Source organism: Gorilla gorilla, chromosome 10 (genome assembly GCF_029281585.2).
Source record: "Gorilla gorilla gorilla isolate KB3781 chromosome 10, NHGRI_mGorGor1-v2.1_pri, whole genome shotgun sequence".
In the NCBI taxonomy this organism is placed as follows: Eukaryota; Metazoa; Chordata; class Mammalia; order Primates; family Hominidae; genus Gorilla; species Gorilla gorilla.
In genome coordinates, this window is record NC_073234.2 from 86,990,034 (window position 1) to 87,012,098 (window position 22,065).

The window sequence follows — 22,065 nt, forward strand, 5'->3', positions numbered from 1 at the left end:
TTAGAACCTGGGAGGCGGTGGCTGCAGTGAGCAGAGATCGTGCCACTGCACTCCAGCCTGGGCAACAGAGAGAGACACTGTCTCGAAAAAAAAAAAAAAAAAAAGAAAAGAAATCAGCCACGATTCAGATTTTTAATGCTAACAAGACGTTTTGCTTTCTAAATGCACACACCTTAAATATAAGGGGTGTGAGGACAGATATTTCCACAATCTAAGTGGTGTTATGACAATAATTACGAGAGCTCAGTAATAGAAACTATGTTTAACTTTACCTCGCTAGCAGCCAGGAGTCTAGTACATTATAGGTACTAAACATGTTGTTTAGTACCTATAATGTGGTTTCGGAGAAGCAGTGCAAACGCAGCCGGCCAGGATGCCAGCAGTGCCTGCCCACGTGAGCTAGGCGACATCCCCCTAAGCGGCTGCGGCGCATGCCCACAGCGGGCGAGGCGCTAGAGGCGGGGGCGCCGGGAGGCGCCGGCTTTGCTCCTTGGGTCTCGGTCTTGGCCGGCTGGACCTGACCCTAGGGCGGCTTGCGCAGTTGTCGGGACGTGACTACGTTCAGCCGCGTCAGGCATGCTTCCCAGACTTGCCCAAGTTCGGATGCCCTAGCTGCCCCTTTGCAGCCGCTGGCCTACCCCGCCCTCGGGTGAGAAGGTTGCGACGGGAGGTGGGTGGAACTCGCCAGCGCCGGGACCGCGGATTGGCTGTCTCGGCTTCCTCTTTTTCCCGTGGGCTCCGGCGTGAGGCGCTGAAGCGGCCGGCAGCCGGCGGCCGGCCCTCACCGTCCGCCGGGTTGCGCTCTGCTTTTGCGGTGAGGCGTTGACCACGCCCATATGAATTGGAGCTCTCCGCCAGTAGGAGTTTCCGGAAGGAGTTTGAATTTTTGTGATTTGTATGCTTGTTTGGTCGGTGGAATATGTTGGGATTTATGTTTGCCTCTGAACAAGTGTCTTGCTCACATCGTAAATGACTTTCTCTCCGAAACGCTAAATATTGTCTCCCGCAGGAGCTCATATCCTTATTTTCCATGACAGATCTTAACGACAATATATGCAAAAGATATATAAAGATGATAACTAATATAGTTATATTGAGCCTGATCATTTGCATTTCGTTAGCTTTCTGGATTATATCAATGACTGCAAGCACCTATTATGGTAAGTCTGAGTGTTCTAAGTTGTTTCTCTGTAATCTAGTCAGAGGAAATTAAAACCATACCATTGTGAAATCCAAAACTCATATCCTCTGAATGGTTATGAATGGTTGTGTTTACTTAACTTCCATAGCCTGATTTAACTTACTAACGTGATAGTATAAACAATGCCTTTAATAAATGCTTGTTGTGATAATTCGAGTTATACCTATTTCTTTTTTTTTTTAATTTTTATTTTTTATAAGATAGGGGTCCCTCTGTGTTGCTAGGCTGGTCTCAAACCCCTAGGCTCAAGTGATCCTCCCACCTGTGTCTCCCAAAGTGCTGGCAATACAGGCCACCACTTCTGGACTAGTTATACCTATTTCAAAGTGTCTTTATATTGTATGTAACTATTCCATCTGTCTTGGTAAAAGATAAGTGAGGTGAATATAGCTTTGTAAAGCAATTACAGTGATGCTTTTAATTTTGAATAAGAATATTAGTAATGGGCCAGGCGCGGTGGCTCAAGCCTGTTATCCCAGCACTTTGGGAGGCCGAGGCGGGCAAATAACCTGAGGTCGGGAGTTCAAGACCAGCCTGGCCAACATGGTGAAACCCCAGCTCTACTAAAACTAGGAAAAAGCTGTAATCCCAGCTACTCGGGAGATTGAAGCAGGAGAATCACTTGAACCCTGGAGGCGGAGGTTGCAGTGAACCAAGATTGAGCCACTGCACTCCAGCCTGGGCCACAGAGCGAGAATCCGTCTCAAAAAAAAAAAAGTAGTAATGTAGTTTATCAGTTTCACATGTTCTGTAAAAATAATAAGAATTAAAAACAGTATACTGTTTACATTTGGAGAGCTGAAGGACTTATCTGCCATTTGGTTGCTTCAAAAGAATAGACTCCTTTTAAAGCCTAAAGCTACATTGCTTAAATATAAGGTACTCTGGACTCAGATCTTTAAAGTTTTAAAGGTGCTTTAGAGCATAAGCCTCCATTTACACAAACTTCCTTCTCCTATGAAAACAAAATACTGGTCAGTTTACAACAAGGGAAAAATGAAAAGGAGAATGAGAATGCTTGTATCGTAAGGGATTGCCATTTCAGACTGTAGGCTTTTTGCAAAGAGACATGTGAATAGTTGGAAAGGGTTCTCCAGGCTACAGAAGCTCTCAGTGCAGTTCGTTCATAATGATTCACAGTGGGGCATCAGAGTTTTAGGGGAGGGGTGTAAGAAAAGATTCTTGTTAGTGACAGTATTTACTATGACTTGAACTAAATAGAATAAATCAGGATTTGTAAACTGAAATATCCCTCTGGGGCCAGTCACCTAATGCAAATGAATCTGTGTACGTTTTTGTGTATTAGACCTGTGGTAATAGTTTTCATTTCCAGAAATAGGATATTTCTCATCTTTTGTTGAATGCTTGGGCCCTCTTTGTCTTTCATTTCCCCTTTATTTTTCTGAGATGGAGTTTCGCTCCTTTTGCCCAGGCTGGAGTACAGTGGCACGATCTCAGCTCACTGCAACCTCTGCCTTCTGGTTTCTCCTGCCTCAGCCTCCCAAGTAGCTGGGATTACAGGTGCCTGCCACCATGCCTGGCTAATTTTTGTATTTGTAGTAGAGACAGGGTTTCATCATGTTGGCCAGGCTGGGTCTCGAACTCCTGACCTCAGGATCCTCCTGCCTTGGCCTCCCAAAGTGCTGGGATTACAGGCATGAGCCACTGCGCCCGGCCCATTTTCTCATTTTTGATAGAAACATAGATACAAGCAGTGGTTCACAGTTTTCTTTACCATAAGGAAATCACTTTGCCTTGGCGTTTAGGAGCCTATCAGGAGTGGTGGGAACTTTAAATGGGAAAGCCATGGCCTGTTTAAAGGAGGGCACCTCTCTTTACCTTCAGTCAATTCTGCCATGTTGGCCAGAACTTCCCAATTTTAAAACAGAAGCCAAGAATCTGGATTTTTATATGATATCTCCTAATCTTTGAATATTGACTGAAATTATTTGAAAACACCCTGCTAGCCAAACATCTGTGAGCTGGATGCAGCCTCTGGAATAATCAATTTCTAACCATTGAATGAGGTGTCTGTCCTCTGACAGGCAGAGAGGAGTAAGATCCTGTTACAAAAAGAGTTCGTTCTAGGTAGTCCTTGAAATTTAATATGTGCCCCCTTTAAAAAAAATGAACCAGAGGTTCATTTTAAATATCTAGATATCCATTATTATCATAAATAGCAGTAAAAGGTTTTCAAAACTTGGACATAACCTGTTTGGCCATTCTCCAGTAAGACTGTTTCTCTGAAAATATGCATGCATGTCTCAACATAAATACAGTCATGCTCCGCCTAACAATGTTTTCGTCAATGACAGACCACACATACAACATGTTCCCATAAGATTATAATACCATATTTTTACTCTACTTTTTCTGTGTTTAGATACACAAATACGTTATAATTGCCTGTAGTATTCAGTACAGTAACATGCTTTACAGGTTTGTAGCCTAGGACCAATGGGCTATAGCATATAGCTTAAGTGTGTAGTAGGCTCTACCATCTAGGTGTGTGTAAGTACAGTCTGACGTTTGCATAACCATGAAATCACCTAAGGATGCATTTCTCAGAACATATCCCTATCTTTAAGTGATGCATGACTATATATTTCTTTGGTGACTTCATCTTGGTGTTTGTACTTATGACAGTATTTTAGTCCAAAAGCAGTAATGGAAGTTTACTGCCAAAACTAACCTGTGCAGACTTCACACAATTTGTGCTCCACCTTTATAATTTTTCAGGTAACTTACGACCTATTTCTCCGTGGCGTTGGCTGTTTTCTGTTGTTGTTCCTGTTCTGATCGTCTCTAATGGCCTTAAAAAGAAAAGTCTAGATCACAGTGGGGCTCTAGGAGGTATGTTTTTATTTTGAATGTTTACAGTAACTACTAAGTGCTTGCTTATATAATTTAAATTTATGTTTTCTAAATTCTGAATATATGAGACTGACTACAAATCATAGTTATATATTTTAGACAATGATAAAGTTACATCTTGCTCAGCATTCCTATTGTCAAAATTTCAGAAACTAACGTACACTTTTAGTGTAACATACAAATTAAACTCTGTGATTAATACAAAGTAGATTAATAGGATAGATGAACCTTGACTATTCTGCTCCTTTAGTTTGATTAGTCTTCTACCAGCAGAAACACTGGAGCACTCCTCCTAGATGTAAAATAGAGCATTTGGAGAGAATAACTTTTGGAAATTGCTGTTAGTAATCTCAAAACAGAGCAGTCCAAACGTAGTGTTCTGGATTAATTTTCCAAAACTGAGTTGAGAACAGGATATGTATTCATTCTTTTAGCAATTTTTTTTTTCCCGAGACAGTCTTGCTCTGTTGCCCAGGCTGGAGTGCAGTGGCATGATCGGCTCACTGCAACCTCCTCCTCCTGGATTCAAGCGATTCTTGTGCCTCAGCCTCTGAGTAGAGACTACAGGCGTGTGCCACCATGCCCGGCTAATTTTTTCTGGTATTTTTATTAGAGACAGGGTTTCGCCATGTTGACCAGGCCGGTCTCGAGCTCCTGGCCTCAAGTGATCACCTGCCTGGGCCTCCCAAAGTGCTGGGATTACAGGTATGAGCCACCATGCCTGACCCCTCTTTTAGCAAATTTTTATTGAACACTTACTAATATGTACTACTGTTCTAAAAACTTGGGATAGATCTGTAAACAAAAAGAACATGGTGTCAGTTCTCATGGAACTTACATTCTTTAGGGGAGATAGATAATAAATAAAATATATAAAACTGTTCAGGTAATGATGAAGTTTATGAGAAAAATGAAAAGATAATTGTAAAGTGTGTATGTTGGAAGATGTAGTGCATTCTTCTGTAAATGGTGTCAGGTGCTTTTCTCTAAGGAGGTCATTTTGCACTGGTATCTGAAGAAGCTAGCAATGAAATCTGACAGAATCATGTTCCAGGCTGACAGAATAACAAGTGCAAAAGTCCAGATATTTTAGAGGCTTATTTGAGAGTAAGAATAATAAGGCTCATTTGACTAGAAAATAGTAACGATAGGAAAAGAAGTGAGAGATAAATTGAATAAACTCTAGCAATGTGCTCTCATGGTCCTATGGTTTTGTCAATTTTGCAAAGGTCAAAACTTTTGTACTCTTTTTCTTAAAGAGGGAACCCCAAATTATATAAACTTTGGGCTCCACAAGGCCTGGATCTCCCCCTTATTTCATTTTTAGGTCATAGAGAGAATTAAATGCGACAATTTAAAGTCCTTACCTCATTGCCTGGACACATAGCCAATATTTATTCAGTGCTTGTAACTATTATTATTAGGCAGAGTTCTTCAAAATCATGCCAATTCTCTTCATAATTAAGAAATACTGTTTAAGTTATATTGTGAGATTTCTTTTCCCTTTGTGGGGTAATTGAGAATTAAAGTTAACTAGACATACTGATATTTTTATATGAATTTTATTTTACCATATAATCAATAAGTATTAGGAGTGGTTATATTTTATCTATTTAACAAATGCTTATGTCACACTTTCTATGTACCAGGCACTGCTGTTAGCACTTTGGTAGTATTAAATCATTTATAACATAATTTGAACAATCTCTGCTTAAATATAATAACATGGACTTATGCTTTGCTAAAAAAAGTTCTTTCTGGGCTGGTCGCGGTGGCTCACACCTGTAATCCCAGCACTTTGGGAAGCCAAGGCAGAAGGATCACTCGAGTCCAGGAGTTTGAGACCAGCCTGGACAGCATAATGAGACTTCACCTCTACAAAAAAAAAAAAACAAAAAAAATTAGCCTGGCGTGGTAGTGCACACCTGTAGTCCCAACTACACAGGAGGCTGATCATGCCACTTCAGTCAGCTTGGGCAACAGACTGAGACCCTGTGTCAAAAAGAAAACAAAAAAAGCTCTCAGATATCCTTGCCTTGGAATTTATTATTCTTATAGAAAAAAAGGTCAAGTCCTTCTTGAAATTCTGTCTTCCTTGGGCTTCTGTGCTGTATATTGTCCTGCTTCTCTGACTTTTATGATCTCTACTGTTGTTTCTTTCCTGCTGCTAGAAGGGCTGCATTGTAGCCCTTGGACATCTACTCCTCTCCTATGTTGATTAGAATTAAAAGATATGAAACCTAACACTGCCACCTGTTATCAGTGCAAACTTGGGCATGCTGCCTAACTCCTAGGAGACTCACTTTCTTAATCTCTTATGAAATACCTCCAATAGTAATATCTTATGGACTTATTGGTAAAGCTCAAACAAGATATTATATGAGGCAACACATCTTTGTAAACTATACAAAAATGTTCATTGTTAGTGATTATGTAGTTTCAACCATATTTTTATACGTGAATGACTATTAAATTGGCATTGCCACAAACGTTTCTTTCTTTCTCCGTACCTCTGCTCACGTTACTTCTCCCCCTCAACCTCTCTCCTACCTCGTTATATATGCTGATTATTATTATTATCATCTGCATTAATAGAGAAGTATATAGAGAGGTTTGAAGGATGAAGAGAGTTCTGGGCAGAAAACAATGAAAACTGCAGAAAACTGAAACTAACGCTTGCAGAATAAAATTAAATGAAGTATTCTCACTTAAAAAGTTTCTGGTTCTAGGCTTCTTAGTGCTTAATGAAGTATTCTTATTGAATAGGATTCAAATCTCATGAAGTCATTTATTTGCTGCCAGCCCTTAGAGTTGGAAATGATCAAATGTAGTAGTAGATGGAAGCATGTCGTTAACTTACTTTCAGTAGTAACTGATAGTTCTAAAGTCAGGTAGCAAAAATATAATATGCATGTTTCTAAAAATTATCCTGGTGCTATAACATGCCACTTGATCTGCTTGAGCATAAAGGAAATCTGCTAGATTATAAACTCCTTGAAGACAAAGAGTATCTTATGCTTCTGTGTCCCATGTTTCTTTGAATAGTGCTAGATACATAATAGATGATTAGGAATAGATGTAGTCTGATTTTTAAAAACCTTTGCTTTTTTCCTAATTATTTCATTCTATGAACTGTTTATCTTTTCTTCTTTTTTGTAAAAAAAAAAAATTATGGCCAGGTATGGTGGCTCACACCTGTAATCCCAGCACTTAGGGAGGCCAAAGCAGGCAGATCACTTGAGCCCAGGAGTTTGAGACCAGCCTAGGCAACATGGTGAAACCTCGTCTCTACTAAAAATACAAAGATTAGCCAGGCATGGTGACAGGTGCCTGTAATCCCAGGTACTTGGGAGGCTGAGGCAGGAGAACTGCTTGAACCCAGGAGGCAGAGGCTGCAGTGAGCTGAGATCATGCTGCTGCACTCAAGCCTGGGTGATAGAGCGAGACCCTGTCCCAAAAAAAAAAATTTTTTTTAGAGGCAGGGTCTCGCTCTATCACCCAGGCTGTAGTGCAGTGATGCAACCATAGCTTAGTGCAGGCTTGAATTCCTGGGCTCGAGCAGTTCGCCTGCGTCAGCCTCCTGGGTAGTAGCGACTACAGGCACGCGCCACCACACCCAGCTTTTCTTACTGTTTGGAACTTTTTGTTTCCTTAAGGATAAAAAAAAAATCTAATGCTGATTTAAAGTATATCATAGTAGTTGGGAATATTATCCTAGAGTATGACTGCAAGTCACTTAAACTCTCAGTGTTGTACTTGTCCTGTCTATAAAATGTGAAGGAATAATGGTATCTATAGCAATGAATTATCATGAAGTGTTATCCATGTAAAATGCTTAGCACAGTACTTGGCATACAAATATTTTATAGATGTTAGTTATTATTACTGTTTTCCTTCCACTACTGCTATTCACAGTGATATAGTTTGACCATGTCTCCACCCAAATCTCATCTTGAATTGTAGCTCCCATAATTCCCACATGTCAAGGGAGGGACCTGGTAGGAGGTAATTGAATCATGGGACAGGTCTTTCCCATGCTGTTCTCTTGATAGTGAATAAGTCTCATGAGAGCTGATGGTTTTGTAAAGGGGAGTTCCCCTACACAAGCCCCCTTGCCTGCCGCTATGTAAGATGTGACTTTGCTCCTCATTTGCCTTTGGCCATGATTGTGAGGCCTCCCAAGCCATGTGGAACTGTGAGTCAGTTGAACCTCTTTTCTTTATAAATTACCCAGTTTCAAGTTTGTTTTTATTAGCAGCGTGACAGCAGACTAATACACACAGTTATAAGAAATTTTACTTTGCTACATCATGACTTTAGTGTGTCTAGGATTTAGAAGTAAGAGTTACAGAACTTCCTCAGGATCTGGGTATTTAGAACCATTCATGACAGAAACATATACCTCAGTGTTAAGAGGATTAGGCAGAGGTTCAGTCACAGTCAGTCTCTAAGCTGCACACTGAAGTGGAGGGCTCTGGTCTCTTGGAGAGAGAGCGAGCATTGCCAGAATAAGGAGAGGGTCACATGATGGGGATTTGTGGCAAAGTGTTTGTGGAAGAGCACAGCAAGAGGGGGTGTTGTCGGGAAGGGCCACTGGTGGTGCTCTGTGTGGTTTCACAAGGGTAGCCTGACCTCTTTTTGGTCACTATACTTTGGGTCTGGTTTCAGTCTTTCTGAAGTAGAAGCCTCACTCTGTCATGTACCCAGAGTTGATTAGAGCCTAGAAAACTGGTTGAGTGTTGCTCATTGTCATAAAGGATTGCTATATGAGCCAGAATGCCACTTTATTAATCAGATAGAAGAACTACCAGGCAGAAGAACACAAACATCACTGTTCAGGCATGCCCTATTCTTGTAGTCAGGCCACTTGAGAAGTCAGATTATAATTAGAAGGCTGCTTTGGTGAGTACAAAGTCCGAGAAACAGTTACGCAAATCCACAAATCAAAGGTTCCCCTCCCTTGGACATGGTTCAAGAAGTCTGCCAACCTCTGGTTCTTTTGGCCTTCACTTTCTACATTTTGGGCTAGCCAAGTAAATTATTATAGAATATGTATGAAGCAATAGGTGAGCTTTGAGTTTATTAAATTACTATGAAATTCCAGTCCTGCCTTTCTCTTTTATGCCTCCTGGAGATTACCCAGGTCACCCTGGTTGGAATTTGGGGTATAACTCTACTCCCATTATCAGAAATTTGTAGACAGTGTCATTTTACTCCCCCGATGCTATCTGTTAGGTACAGAATTTACCTGTTTTAGGCTCAGAAGGCAACCATAGTCCTCAAGTCTTCAAATTATTTGGGAGTACCCTATTGTCATATATATGAACCCCTTATCAATGATATTTAGAGATCTGCAGGATGGAGAGGTGGAAAAGATATGAACAGGAGATAGCAGTTACTAATCTAAAATTTAGACATAGGTAGGAGTTGCCAAAAGTTCCAAGCTATCTTTACACTGCATGAAAGAAACCATTCCCTCAAAGCTTGTCTTGTTCATTTCCTCAATCTGAAGCTGTCACCAACATGAACATTGATTGCTTCATGTGGTATTTTAAGGTGGCTGAAGTAAAAAGGATATAGATGCCATTTGTAACATCTCAGTGTAGGTTGTGTAGGGCTCTTCTACTTTGGGTTTGTTTAGAGACGGTGGAACAAATTGTTAACAGTGAATATTCATGAAGAGGAGGAGGGGAGACACTTTGACTTTCAGTTTGTATACTTCCATGTGTTTTGACTTTCCCCTTCAGTAGTTGCATACAACTTTTGTAATGTTTTAAAAATCAGTTGAAAAAACTTAAAGGTTGGATAACAATATTGTAATATTTATCATTATTATTGTTGAGCTTTTGCCACTGGAACTGTTGCTGTTATTAGTATCCATGATATTAGGTAACACTTATTAAGGACCTCTTACATCCTGGATAATATAATAAGCATATTACAAAAATTATCCCTGACTTTTTACAGCAAGCCGGTAAAGTCAGAATTCTGATTATTCTCATTTCACCAGTGCAAAATTGAGACTTAAGGAGGTTAGGTAACTTATCCTAATCTTGAAGAGGTAAGTGAAGGAGCCAAAGTTTGAACTCTAGACTGTTCAACTCCAGAGCCGAAGCACTTTGTTATTGTTAATACTTTATATCAAGTTACCCTGTTTCTGTACTCTCGATTAAAAGGTACCAAAGTTAAATACCAGTAATTGAGTATCTCTGGAAGGGTCAATGAGTAACTATCTCATTGGTTATGATATCTGAACTTTGAGCTAAGCAATGGAAAGGGTTATTATAGAAAAAGAAGGCCAGGTGCTGTGGCTCACTCCTGCAATCCCAGCACTTTAGGAGGCCAATGCTGGGCAGATTGCTTGAGCCCAGGAGTTTGAGACCAGCCTGGGCAATATAGTGAGACCCCATCTCTAGTTCTAATTTTTTTAAATTAAGATAATTTTAAAAATATTATCTAAAATATTATCTTACATTCATATGGCATTGCTTGAAAGGAGATTAAAATATGGTAAAAAATGTGTACTCAAAATGGCATTCAGTTTACTGCTTGCTAAGAACTTAATTGGTAAAATGCAAATTGTTAGAAATGTACATTTCAGGTTATAATATAAAAATAATGGAAAAAATCCATTCTTTTTTCACAGCATTGATGTATGAATTGAATATAATTCTGTGTTTATATATGTTTCTTTCAGGGCTAGTCATTGGATTTATCCTAACCATTGCAAATTTCAGCTTTTTTACCTCTTTGCTGATGTTTTTCTTGTCTTCTTCGAAACTCACTAAATGGAAGGGAGAAGTGAAGAAGCGTCTAGATTCAGAATATAAGGAAGGTAAAATTATGTTTGATATCATTCAAAACAGTAAACTTCATTTAATCCTAACACAAGGTTTTTTTTTTTTTTTTTTTTTTTTTTTGAGACGGAGTCTCGCTCTGTTGCCCAGGCTGGAGTGCAGTGGCGCAATCTTGGCTCACTGTAAGCTCTGCCTCCCGGGTTCACACCATTCTCCTGGCTCAGCCTCCTGAGTAGCTGGGATTACAGGCGCCTGCAACCATGCCTGGCTAATTTTTTTGTATTTTTAGTAGAGACGGGGTTTCACCGTATTAGCCAGGATGGTCGCGATCTCCTGACCTCGTGATCCGCCTGCCTCGGCCTCCCAAAGTGCTGGGATTACAAGCGTGAGCCACTGCGCCCAGCCAACATAAGCTTTTAATCAGAATGTTGTTTAAACTGTCAAAACACATCAATTTTATATGAGAATTCCTTTAGTAGCCAAATTGAGTTTATAATTTATTTCACAACAATGGGAAATAACAGCAGAATTTTAGAAGCACTAGAGTCTATCATAATTTTTCCAGATTTGTTAATAACAGTATAAAATCTGGGCAAATGTACCATAACACTTTTACTGTTTTTAATTTTTTTTTGTTGTTTTTCTTTTCTTAAACTTTAAAACATAAACACCTATAACTGCATGGTTTTTCTTCTAAGGAGGAAGCATTTGTTTGTCCTTTTCATCTGTTTGTTTCCAGGTGGGCAAAGGAATTGGGTTCAGGTGTTCTGTAATGGAGCTGTACCCACAGAACTGGCCCTGCTGTACATGATAGAAAATGGCCCCGGGGAAATCCCAGTCGATTTTTCCAAGCAGTACTCCGCTTCCTGGATGTGTTTGTCTCTCTTGGCTGCACTGGCCTGCTCTGCTGGAGACACATGGGCTTCAGAAGTTGGCCCAGTTCTGAGTAAAAGTCCTCCAAGACTGATAACAACCTGGGAGAAAGTTCCAGTTGGTGAGTTTTTTCTTCTTTTTGACCCATTGGTAGACACAGTTGGTGAGTCTTGATTTGAGATTCTTTAAAAAAACCAAAAAACCTCTTGATGTATTTTAGAACCTTTTAAGAACTTTATTTAGTCTCTTTAAATAATAATTGGAAAATTTCTATCGACTATTAAATTGGTAATAATAAATAATATTTGCAGGAAATGTTAGCAAGACCTAGATAAGCAATACAGGAACATAGAGATTAATTTGCAAACATATCAGTAGGGAAGGAAAAGAGAGGGAACAATAGAATATTTATTGAGGGCCTGTTAGGATATCAGTGCTTTAAGATATATCTCAATTCTCCATTATCAACATTATCAACAACTACATAGGTTGAGCATCTCAAATCTGAAAATCCAAAATCCAAAATGCTCCAAAATCTCAAACTTTTTGAACACTGACATGATGCTCACAGGAAATGTTCATTGGAACATTTCAGATTTACGATTTTCAGATTCGGGATGTTCAACTGTTAAGTCTATATAATGCAAATATTCCAAACTCTGAAAAAATTTGAAATCCAAAACACTTCTGGTCTCAAGCAATTCGAGTAAAGAGAATACTCAACCTATACTGCTTCTTTTTGTCCTCTGATGCTTCTCTTCCTCTTCGTCCCCTTCTTTTCTTTCTACCCATCCTATCCCCCGTCATCACCTTCTCCTCCTTTTTTTTCTCCTCTTCTTCATCATCATTGTAACAGCTAGCATATTTTAGATACCTACTACAGAGCACTATTCTAACTGCTTTACACGGATTGCCACTTAGTACTCCTAATAATCATATAAATTGGTTCTTTTATTATTTATATCTTATAAAGAAACTAAAGCACAAAGAAGTTAGATAAATTAACTGTAGTCACATGGCTTAAGAGTAGCAGAATTGGGCCTGGCAAGGTGGCTCACGCCTGTCATCCCAACTACTAGAGAGGCTGAGGTGGGAGGATCACTTGAGCCTGGAGTTGGAGGCTGCAGTAGGCTATGATCACACCATTGTACTCTAGCCTGGTTGATAGAGCAAAACCTTGTCTCTGAAAAGAGAGAGAGAAGCAGAACCAAGATTGAAACCAGGCAGTCTGGCTTCATTGAACCATTCTGCTTCATTGCTTAAAATGTCAAGAGTTACCGAGGAGAAAATACTGTTTTCTAAATAGCTACAGTCTTTAGATTGCATTAAAGAGAATGCTTTCTTTAAGTCAGTCTTGATTAGATAGGTACCTTGCTGTCCTTGGCTTTATGTGTTTGCTGATTATTAACCGGATGCTTTTCTGCATGTTTCTTCTTCAGGTACCAATGGAGGAGTTACAGTGGTGGGCCTTGTCTCCAGTCTCCTTGGTGGTACCTTTGTGGGCATTGCATACTTCCTCACACAGCTGATTTTTGTGAATGATTTAGACATTTCTGCCCCGCAGTGGCCAATTATTGCATTTGGTGGTTTAGCTGGATTACTAGGATCAATTGTGGACTCATACTTAGGGGCTACAATGCAGTATACTGGTAAGAACATCCCTTCCTTCTTGCAATTTATTGGTGTGTTAAAGAAATAGGGAAAAGAAAGAAAAAAATGTTAACAATGAAAACAAATCCAAAGACACAGGGTGTTGAGGGACTAGAAATGATAGGGCAAAGTCTCTTTCACAATTTTGGTTTTCTTATTCTTTTGTATTAAATTAATTGAAAGAGAATTAGTCCCGCGCAGCAATGATTAGAAGCCGTGTGGGGAAGATACAATAGTGCAGAGAACAGACGTTTTTGTGTGAGCCATTACCTAATCCCAGAAAAGCAAGACGTTTGGGATCAGATCATTTTAATACAATTCCTTCCATTCATTTTCCTATTCCATTTGAGGAGTAATTGTACAAATCTGACTATACACACGACCTACTTTCTTACTGTGGTATCATGCTTGCTATTCTTGCCTCTGAGTTTTTTGCTTCATTAAGATATATGGTCGATGTCTGGGCACGGTGGCTCACATCTATAATCCCAGCACTTTGGGAGGCCAAGGGGGGCAGATCACTGGAGGTCAGGAGTTCGAGACTAGCCTGGCCAACATGGTGAAACCCCATCTCTACTAAAAATACAAAAATTGTCTGGCGTAGTGGCGCCTGCCTATAATCCCAGCTACTTGGGAGGCTGAGGCAGGAGAATTGCATGAACCTGGGAGGCGGAGATTGCAGTGAGCTGAGATCATGCCACTGCACTATATAGCCTGGGCAACAGAGCAAGACTCCATCTCAAAAAAAAAGAAAAAAGATATATGGTAGAGTGGTAGATATTTTTCTCAAAATTTTCTGTGCTTTGTTTCTAAGGCTCTCCCATCCTATCAGTGTACTCACATATTCTGTTAGGTGTGTATTTGCTCCACACTCTCATCAACCATGTTTCTCCTTTGATTGACATCAGGAAGAGGTTGGAAGGCTAGAGAAGGGTTCTCTCAGTATAGTCCTCCCAGCACTCTTCATGCCTCAGAAAATCTATGTGCCCTTCCTCCCCCTCCCCATCAGTCAGAATATTTGTTCTCCATTTCGTTAGTCTCATTTAGATTTTAAGGACGAAGCAATCTGATCTTAATTCTCACTAAAGGGTCAATAACTCTACACGCACACACAGACAGTAAACATGTTTTTTAAAGAGTGTAGGTTTTATTCTAAATTGGGTTCTAACTGGGGAAGTTTCTGATTGCATTGGGTGGGTTGAAAAGAAATGCATGCAGTAGGGGAGATTTTGTAAATCTTCGTGTGCCTCCTTTGTGCCAGCCCCATGCTCAACCCTGCGTTTACAGTACTGTGGCCACAGACATGATCCCTACTCCCAAGGACGTCATAGATCAGTCTTGGAGGGGAACCACTGGGAAGGCAGGCCCAACCTGCCAGTTTCATGCCCTCTCTGCTTTTCATGTTCTCTCTTCCACTTCTGAAGCAATTCCAGAGGTATTGACAGAAAATTACTGAGAACCCATTTATTCAAAGAGCCCATTTGTAATCAAGGGTCCCATGTCTCTCATCATATAAATGATCCATTAAAGTCATTTAGCAAGTCACTTAGAACCTTTCAAAGATTGTCTCCTTTGGAGGAAAAAGTCTATTTTGTTCTTTTTTTAAAATCAAGTACATGTACCCTAGAACTTAAAGTGTAATAAAAAAAAAAAAGAAAGAAAGAAAAGAAAAAAAATCAAGTCATTTGGGTTTTCTATCTCACTTGCCTCTTTTTCCATTCCAGGGTTGGATGAAAGCACTGGCATGGTGGTCAACAGCCCAACAAATAAGGCAAAGCACATAGCAGGGAAACCCATTCTTGATAACAACGCAGTGAATCTGTTTTCTTCTGTTCTTATTGCCCTCTTGCTCCCAACTGCTGCTTGGGGTTTTTGGCCCAGGGGGTGAACTTTATTTCATTTCCACAGGTTGAAACTGGTGAGTCCAGCTAAATTTGCAATTCCAACTTTCATCCTAAGAATAATAACTGTAATGGCAAAGCAGAAATGCCAGTTCCTCCTGTATTCCATTGAGATGGGATTTCACATTTTCCTCTCATCAACTCCCCTGTAACAGCTAGCGTCTTTCTAGTGAAAGAGAAGAATTCCTAGAACTTATGCATTTTTTTTCTGCTGAATGGAAGTCTTGAGCAATGAAGCTATATTGTCCCTACATATTACTATATATTGAACTGAAAGTTCTTACATAATCAATGTCAAGTTTTGTCTTATTTTGTTTTGTTTGTTTAAACCAGTGTAGGAAATAAAAGTGGTGATATTTAAAATAGTTCTCAGTTGAAGCAGAGAAATGCCACTGTGCTAGTTGCCCAAATGTTGTGTCTATTTTAAATTGTTTAAGCTGATGTGTATGGGAGCCTAAACAAGTGAAGTATCCTGAACTTCTCCCGTTAATTGCTATTCACAATTGGGAAAAGTGTGGAGATTGGTTCCTAGTGAGTTTTGTGGCCTACTCCACATTTGTTCTTCCTTCCTCAGGGTTAGTGATGAAAAAAAGTAAATATCTTTTTCATATGTCCATTAGAATGTATGAAAAAAATCATTTTAACTAAAAGCAAAAGAATTTTATCTTATATCTAAAAAATGTATAACTTACTATATGTTTCAGTTGCTCTCTGAACAAAAATTATCTTCAATTTAATATGTGGAATGTGTTTTCTAGCTTTCTTTGAATTATGTATGGCAACCTGGTTTAGCACTGGCATCCTGAACAGTTAAGAGTCACTGGGAAATTATTGTATTTCTTTATAAATTTACTATCATATCAATTGCTGGAAAATGCTATGATTTTTCTATTATTACCTTCTAAGTTGTATTCTCTCTTACACTGTAGCCTCAACTAAGGCAATTCTGCTATGTTTGTTCTTCACTATCATTTACTGTGTGCCAAAGGAGTTTTGACAGGGTACAGAGTATTTTACTAAAAGTATTTTTAAATGTTTCTCATGTGATTTCTGTACCTTCTTCCTCCTGCCCCTTTTGCTTTTTTAAAGAAACTGGGGAAGGATTTATGAATACACCACCACCAGAGTGGATAATGCTTAGAATTCTTTATTGGTGGCCGTACTATGGTGATGATCTAGAACTGACTTACTTCAGGACAGAAGAAAAAACAATCACACCCTTAACCTTTAAGCCAGTCAGATCAGAGGGTTGCAACAATTGGGTTAAACTTTGGGTATACATTGGAAGCACCAGGGCATGTTTGCTTTTTTTGTTTATGTGTTTGTTTTTTGAGACAGAGTCTCACACTGTGGCCCAGGCTGGACTTCAGCACAGTGGCATGATCTCAGCTCCGCCTCCTGGGTTCACGTGATTCTCATGCCTCAGCCTCCCAAGTAGCTGGGATCACAGGTGTGCACCATCACGCCCGGCTAATTTTTGTATTTTCAGTAGAGACAGGGTTTCGCCACGTTGGCTAGGCTGGTCTCGAACTCCTGACCTCAAGTGATCTGCCCATCTCAGCCTCCCAAAGATCTATTACAAGATGTGAGCCACTGTGCCCAGCCACCAGGGCATGTTTTTAAAAAAGTACTGATGTCTGGGTTTCACACTGCAAAATTCTGATTTATCTGATCTAAGGTACAGCCCGGATATTGAGACTTTTTAAAGCTCTGACTGTACATTGAATCATCATGTAAGGAGTTTTTAAAACATTGTTGCCAGGGCCCCTTTCTAGACCAAGTCAGTCAGAATGTTGGACAATGAGGCCCATGCATGGGTATTTTTACAAAGCTCTCTGGGAGATTCTAATGCTTAACCAAATTGAGAAGCACTGAATAAGAATATCCTGGGCCGGGCGCACTGGCTCATGCCTGTAATCCCAGCATTTTGGAAGGCCGAGGTGGGTGGATCACTTGAGGTCAGGAGTTCGAGACCAGCCTGGCCAACATGGTGAAACACCGTCTCTACTAAAAATACAAAAAATTAAGTGTGGTGGTGCGTGCCTGTATTCTCAGCCACTCAGGAGGCTGAGGCGGGAGAATCGCTGGAACCTGGGAGGTGGAGGTTGCAGTGAGCCAAGATTGCACCACTGTACTCCAGCCTGGGCAACAGAGGGAGACTCCATCTCAAAAAAAAAAAAAAAAAAAAAAAAAAAAAGAATATTCTAAGCACTAGAACTACATAAGAATGTCCTAAAGCCCTGTATCTAAGCACTTGAAAAGAATGGGACTTTTCAGTTTTAGGGAGATAACTATTAGCAACCACACAATATGTTATCTTTATGGATGAATAACTTCTGGTAATGACACAGTGTCTTACAGCTACATCACTTATAAAAGCATGTGTCAGTTTTCACACAGCCTGCACATCGTTCTGACATGCCCTTTTTTTTCCCTGGAGATTTATCCTCATGACATACAAGGGGACAAAAATATTTATTGGGACTGTCTTTGAATTTAATAGAATCACTGTACCATTAACAGTTTGGAGAAGTACTGCTTTGCAATCCTTTATTTGAAAACTTAGGTCTAGTTGTGTTTTGCATCAAAATTTTTGAGTTATTCAAAAACTAATAGGATCTGTGTAAAATATTTCACTCAAAACTACTAAAAAAAAGTCTGGGATGGCAGCTCATTATCAAATATACTCCTATTTTTGTGATGATTTATGAACATCCCCACTAAGTATAACTAAAGATCATAAAGAGCCTCAGATCAAGTTTGGTGAGGTTTTGTCACCAAGCTTTGTAAATAAACTGGTTTTCATAGCTTTGTGGAGATGAGAATTGAGGATAAGAAATTGTGTCTCTGTCCTTTTTTTTTTTTGTTAAGTCTTACATGTATTTTACTGTAACATCTTTTGAATTGGATATTTAACTAATTCAACATATTCTTCCTCTTTGCAGAATGGGCAGTTCTTGTTAAAATCACTTTTCATGGAAAGAGCTCTATGTAACAGTATAATAAAACTGCCTACCTAGCAGCATAAAGGTGTACTGTTTCTTATCATACTGTTCCATGATAGAAGAGAGCAGATATATGTGGCTTGGGGCAGCTCCTGAAGAAGACTTCCAGGAGTAGCATGTTGAAAACTCATTAAATGGAGCCACCAAGAGACCAAAGAATTGATACAGCAGGTCATTCTATTATTAGCTTTTCTCATTACTTGAGTTATCTGTTTCTCATATATATCTTTCCTGTTTCTAGCTGCTGTACACATAGGATGCTGCCTGCAGAAATAGCAGCCCCGCCCCAATTAGATAAAGGACTAGTATAGAGAAAAAGCACGTGAAATGATGTTTTAAACTTTGCCGCATACCTGTGATATGAACAGCTGCTGCCTGTTAGGCACAGTGGGTATACTAGGGCCCAATCATCTGATCTTCCTGAAGTTTTATCTAATGTTCCCAGTGCTATCACAATGAGAATGATCTATACTAGCCACCAGATCTCAGGTGAATTGTGGTGTGCTTTAAAAATGAAAACACAGCCGGACGAGGTGGCTTATGCCTGTAATCCTACCACTTTGGGAGGCCGAGGCGGGCAGATCACGAGGTCAGGAGTTCAAGACCAGCCTGGCCAACACAGTGAAACCCCGTCTCTTAGCCGGGCATGGTGGCGCATGCCTGTAGTCCCAGCTATTCAGGAGGCTAAGGCGTGAGAATCACTTGAACCCAGGAGGCAGAGGTTTCAGTGAGCAGAGAGCGTGCCACCACACTCCAGCCTGGGTGACAGAGTGAGACTCCATCTTGAAAAAAAAAGGAAAACACAATTATGTGACTTAATTATTTAATCTCCTTTATGGAGTATCTGTTTTTATAACTCCAAGTGGTTCTTGATATTTTTAAAATACTTAAGCATTCAATATGTATTCATTGAATTAAGTTGTTTGACTCTAATCATTGTTTCTTTTAAGAATGACTGGAAGGTGATAATCAGCACCATATTCCTGGAGGAAAATACAAAATGAAAAACCAGTTTGGCTACCTGAATTTCTGAGAACTGGAATGTTTCCAGCATTTTTCAATCATGCAAAACGATATTAATGGTTTTGAAACTAATGAGCCAGGAAATTATTGAAGAAGTGAAGGAGTGGCAGGGCGAGGCTTGAAATTATTTTCCCTGACAAGACTTCACTCTCCATTTATCATAACTGCCCTCTTCAAAAAAAATTTTTTTTTGTAGATCTAATCGTGAATCTAGACAAGATTTATTTTTATTTATTTTTTATTTTTTTGAGAAAGGGTCTTACCGTATTGCCCAGGCTGGAGTGCAGTGGCACAATCATAGCTCACTGCAGCTTCAACTTCCTCAGCTCAAGTCATCCTCCCGCCTCAGCCCCCAAGTAGCTGGGACTACAGACTTGAACTACTACACCCGGCTACTTTTTTTTTTTATTTTAATTTTTTGCAGAGATGAATCCAGACTATGTCCTATGTTGTCCGTAATGGGTTTGAACTCCTGAGCGCAAGTGATCTTCTCACCTCAGCCTCCGAAAGTGTGAGATTACAGGTGCAAGCCACCACACCCAGCCAAAAATTTACTTTATAAATATGGCAACTCTTTTTTTAAGTTTGGATTTTTAAATTTTTATTACTATTCCTTTTTAAAAATTACAACATTAGGCCAGATGTGGTAGCTCATGTTTATGATCCCAGCACTTTGGGAAGCCAAGGTGGGAGAATCACCTAAGGCCAGGAGTTTGAGACCAGCCTGGGCAGCACAGCAAGACCCCGTCTCTACAAAAAATAAAAAATTAGCCAAATGTGGTGTGTACACGTGTAGTCGCAGCCACTCAGGAAGCTGAGGTGGGAGGATTGTTTGAGCATGGGAGTTGGAGGCTACAGGGAGCCATAATTGTGCCACTGCACTCCAACCTGGGTGACAGAAACTCTGTCTTAATTTAAAAAGTAATAATAAAAATAAATAAAAATTACAACATTAGACATAAAGGTAAAATTTTTTTATTTTTTTTAGAAGGAATCTCGCTCTGTGGCCAGGCTGGAGTGCAGTGGTACAACCTCGGCTCACTGCAGCTTCCGCCTCCTGGGTTCAAGTGATTCCGCTGCCTCAGCTTCCTGAGTAGCTGGGACTACAGGCATGCACCACTACGCCCAGTATTCTTTTGCCCCCCACTATCTCCTCAGCAACTCTGAGCTCCTCCTATCTTCCCCAAGCTAATTACTGATGTAAATTTGGGATATGGGCCAGGCACAGTGGCTCATGCCTATAATCCCAGCACTTTAGGTGGTTGAAGCAGGAGGATTGCATGAGGCCAGTAGTTTGAAACCAGCCTGGTCAACATAGTAAGAGCCCCATCGCTACAAAAAAATTTAAAAATTAGCCAGGTGTAGTGGTGTGTGCCTGTAGTCCCAGCTACCCAGGAGGCTAAGGCAAGAGGATTGCTTAAGCCCAGGAGTTCAAGGCAGCAGTGAGCTATGATTGTACCCCTGTACTCCAATCTGGGCAGCAGTGTGAGACCCTATCTTTAAAAAATAAAAATAAATAAATTTGCAATATTTTGTACATAATTTGTTTAAGTGTGTTTTAACACATTTTAAACTCAATGAAATTGTTATAATTAGTATTGTCTTTTTGCTGCTTCAAGTCAGGTGCTTACATCCTAGAAAAATCTAGGAAGAAGGCCGGGCACGGTGGCTCATGCCTGTAATCCTAGCACTTTGGAAGTCCGGGGCAGGCAGATCACTTGAGGTCAAGAGTTCGAGACCAGCCTGGCCAACATGGTGAAACCCCTTCTCTACTAAAAAATACAAAAATTAGCCGGGTGTAGTGGTACATGCCTGTAGTCCCAGCTACTCAGTTGGCTGGCTGAGGCACGAGAATCACTTGAACCCAGGAGGCAAAGGTTGCAGTGAGTTGAGATTGCACCACTGTACTCCAGTCTGGGCAACAGAGTAAGACTCCATCTCAGAAATAAAATAAAATAAAAATCTAGGAAGAAAGATTAGAAGGATGTACACCAAAATATTCTTGTTATCTGAGATAATTACAGATGTATTTAATGCTATTAAAAATACACATACAAAACTAATTTTAGGTACTTTTTTCTAAAGTCTATAATCAAATTTGTTTTTTCTATGAATCAAAAACATGCTCAAAGTAAACAAAATAATCTCTGGGAATCACCCTTCTTTCCCTTCCACCCCCTCCTCATTATTTCAAATCTTATTTCTTCTCTTTATAAACTACTTTATTAACAATGAACTGAAAGAGTAAAATGGAATTTTAGTATAACATAAAAGTAACAGTGGATACTCAAGGGAATTTTTTGATACCTTTAAGACGGGATATTTCCCTTGACCTCTTCACAGGACTTGTGAAGGGGTAGCTCATTTACTCAGCCCAAAGCTCTGAACCCCTCAAGAAGCGGGAGCACACAGGTGAGCAGGTGCAGGAGCCGGGGCGAACAAATGCTGGAACCATCTGGTCACTCCTCTCTGGTAGGATCAAGCTTTGAGCAGGCCTCGCGGCAGAGTCCAAGCATGTTACAATGCTCTTTTAGCTCTGCCTTCCAGGAGGGGGTGTCGGTGACCCCCAGAGCCCCAGAGGGCATGTGTTACAATCAGTGCTCTTTTAGCGTTTGCTGTCCGCAGATGGCTAAGTGTTCACCACCTTAGTGGAGGGTGAGGGTCACAGCCTTTTATACTCTTCCCTCTTGGTACTCAAGTTCTTGTCTGTCATCCAGGAAGAATCAGGTCACAAGAACCAG

General features: G+C 40.1%; 1 protein-coding gene across 1 annotated transcript; it reads left to right on the forward strand.

The window, feature by feature from the left end:
• Positions 1–416: 416 nt before the first annotated feature.
• On the forward strand, positions 417–17,496 carry TMEM19 (transmembrane protein 19). The gene is made up of 6 exons (XM_019038988.4): positions 417–1,160; positions 3,941–4,054; positions 10,773–10,910; positions 11,612–11,866; positions 13,185–13,394; positions 15,120–17,496. The coding sequence occupies exons 1-6, from the start codon at positions 1,031–1,033 to the stop codon at positions 15,281–15,283; spliced, it is 1,011 nt and encodes a 336-aa protein (XP_018894533.1). The 5' UTR covers positions 417–1,030; the 3' UTR covers positions 15,284–17,496.
• Positions 17,497–22,065: the final 4,569 nt, after the last annotated feature.

Coding starts and splice junctions, on each gene's coding strand:
- TMEM19 (XM_019038988.4), top strand. CDS start 1,031: ATGACAGATCTTAACGACAATATATGCAAAAGATATATAAAGATGATA. Junction 4,055..10,772: donor TCACAGTGGGGCTCTAGGAG/GTATGTTTTTAT, acceptor TGTTTCTTTCAG/GGCTAGTCATTGGATTTATC. Junction 13,395..15,119: donor GGCTACAATGCAGTATACTG/GTAAGAACATCC, acceptor TTTCCATTCCAG/GGTTGGATGAAAGCACTGGC.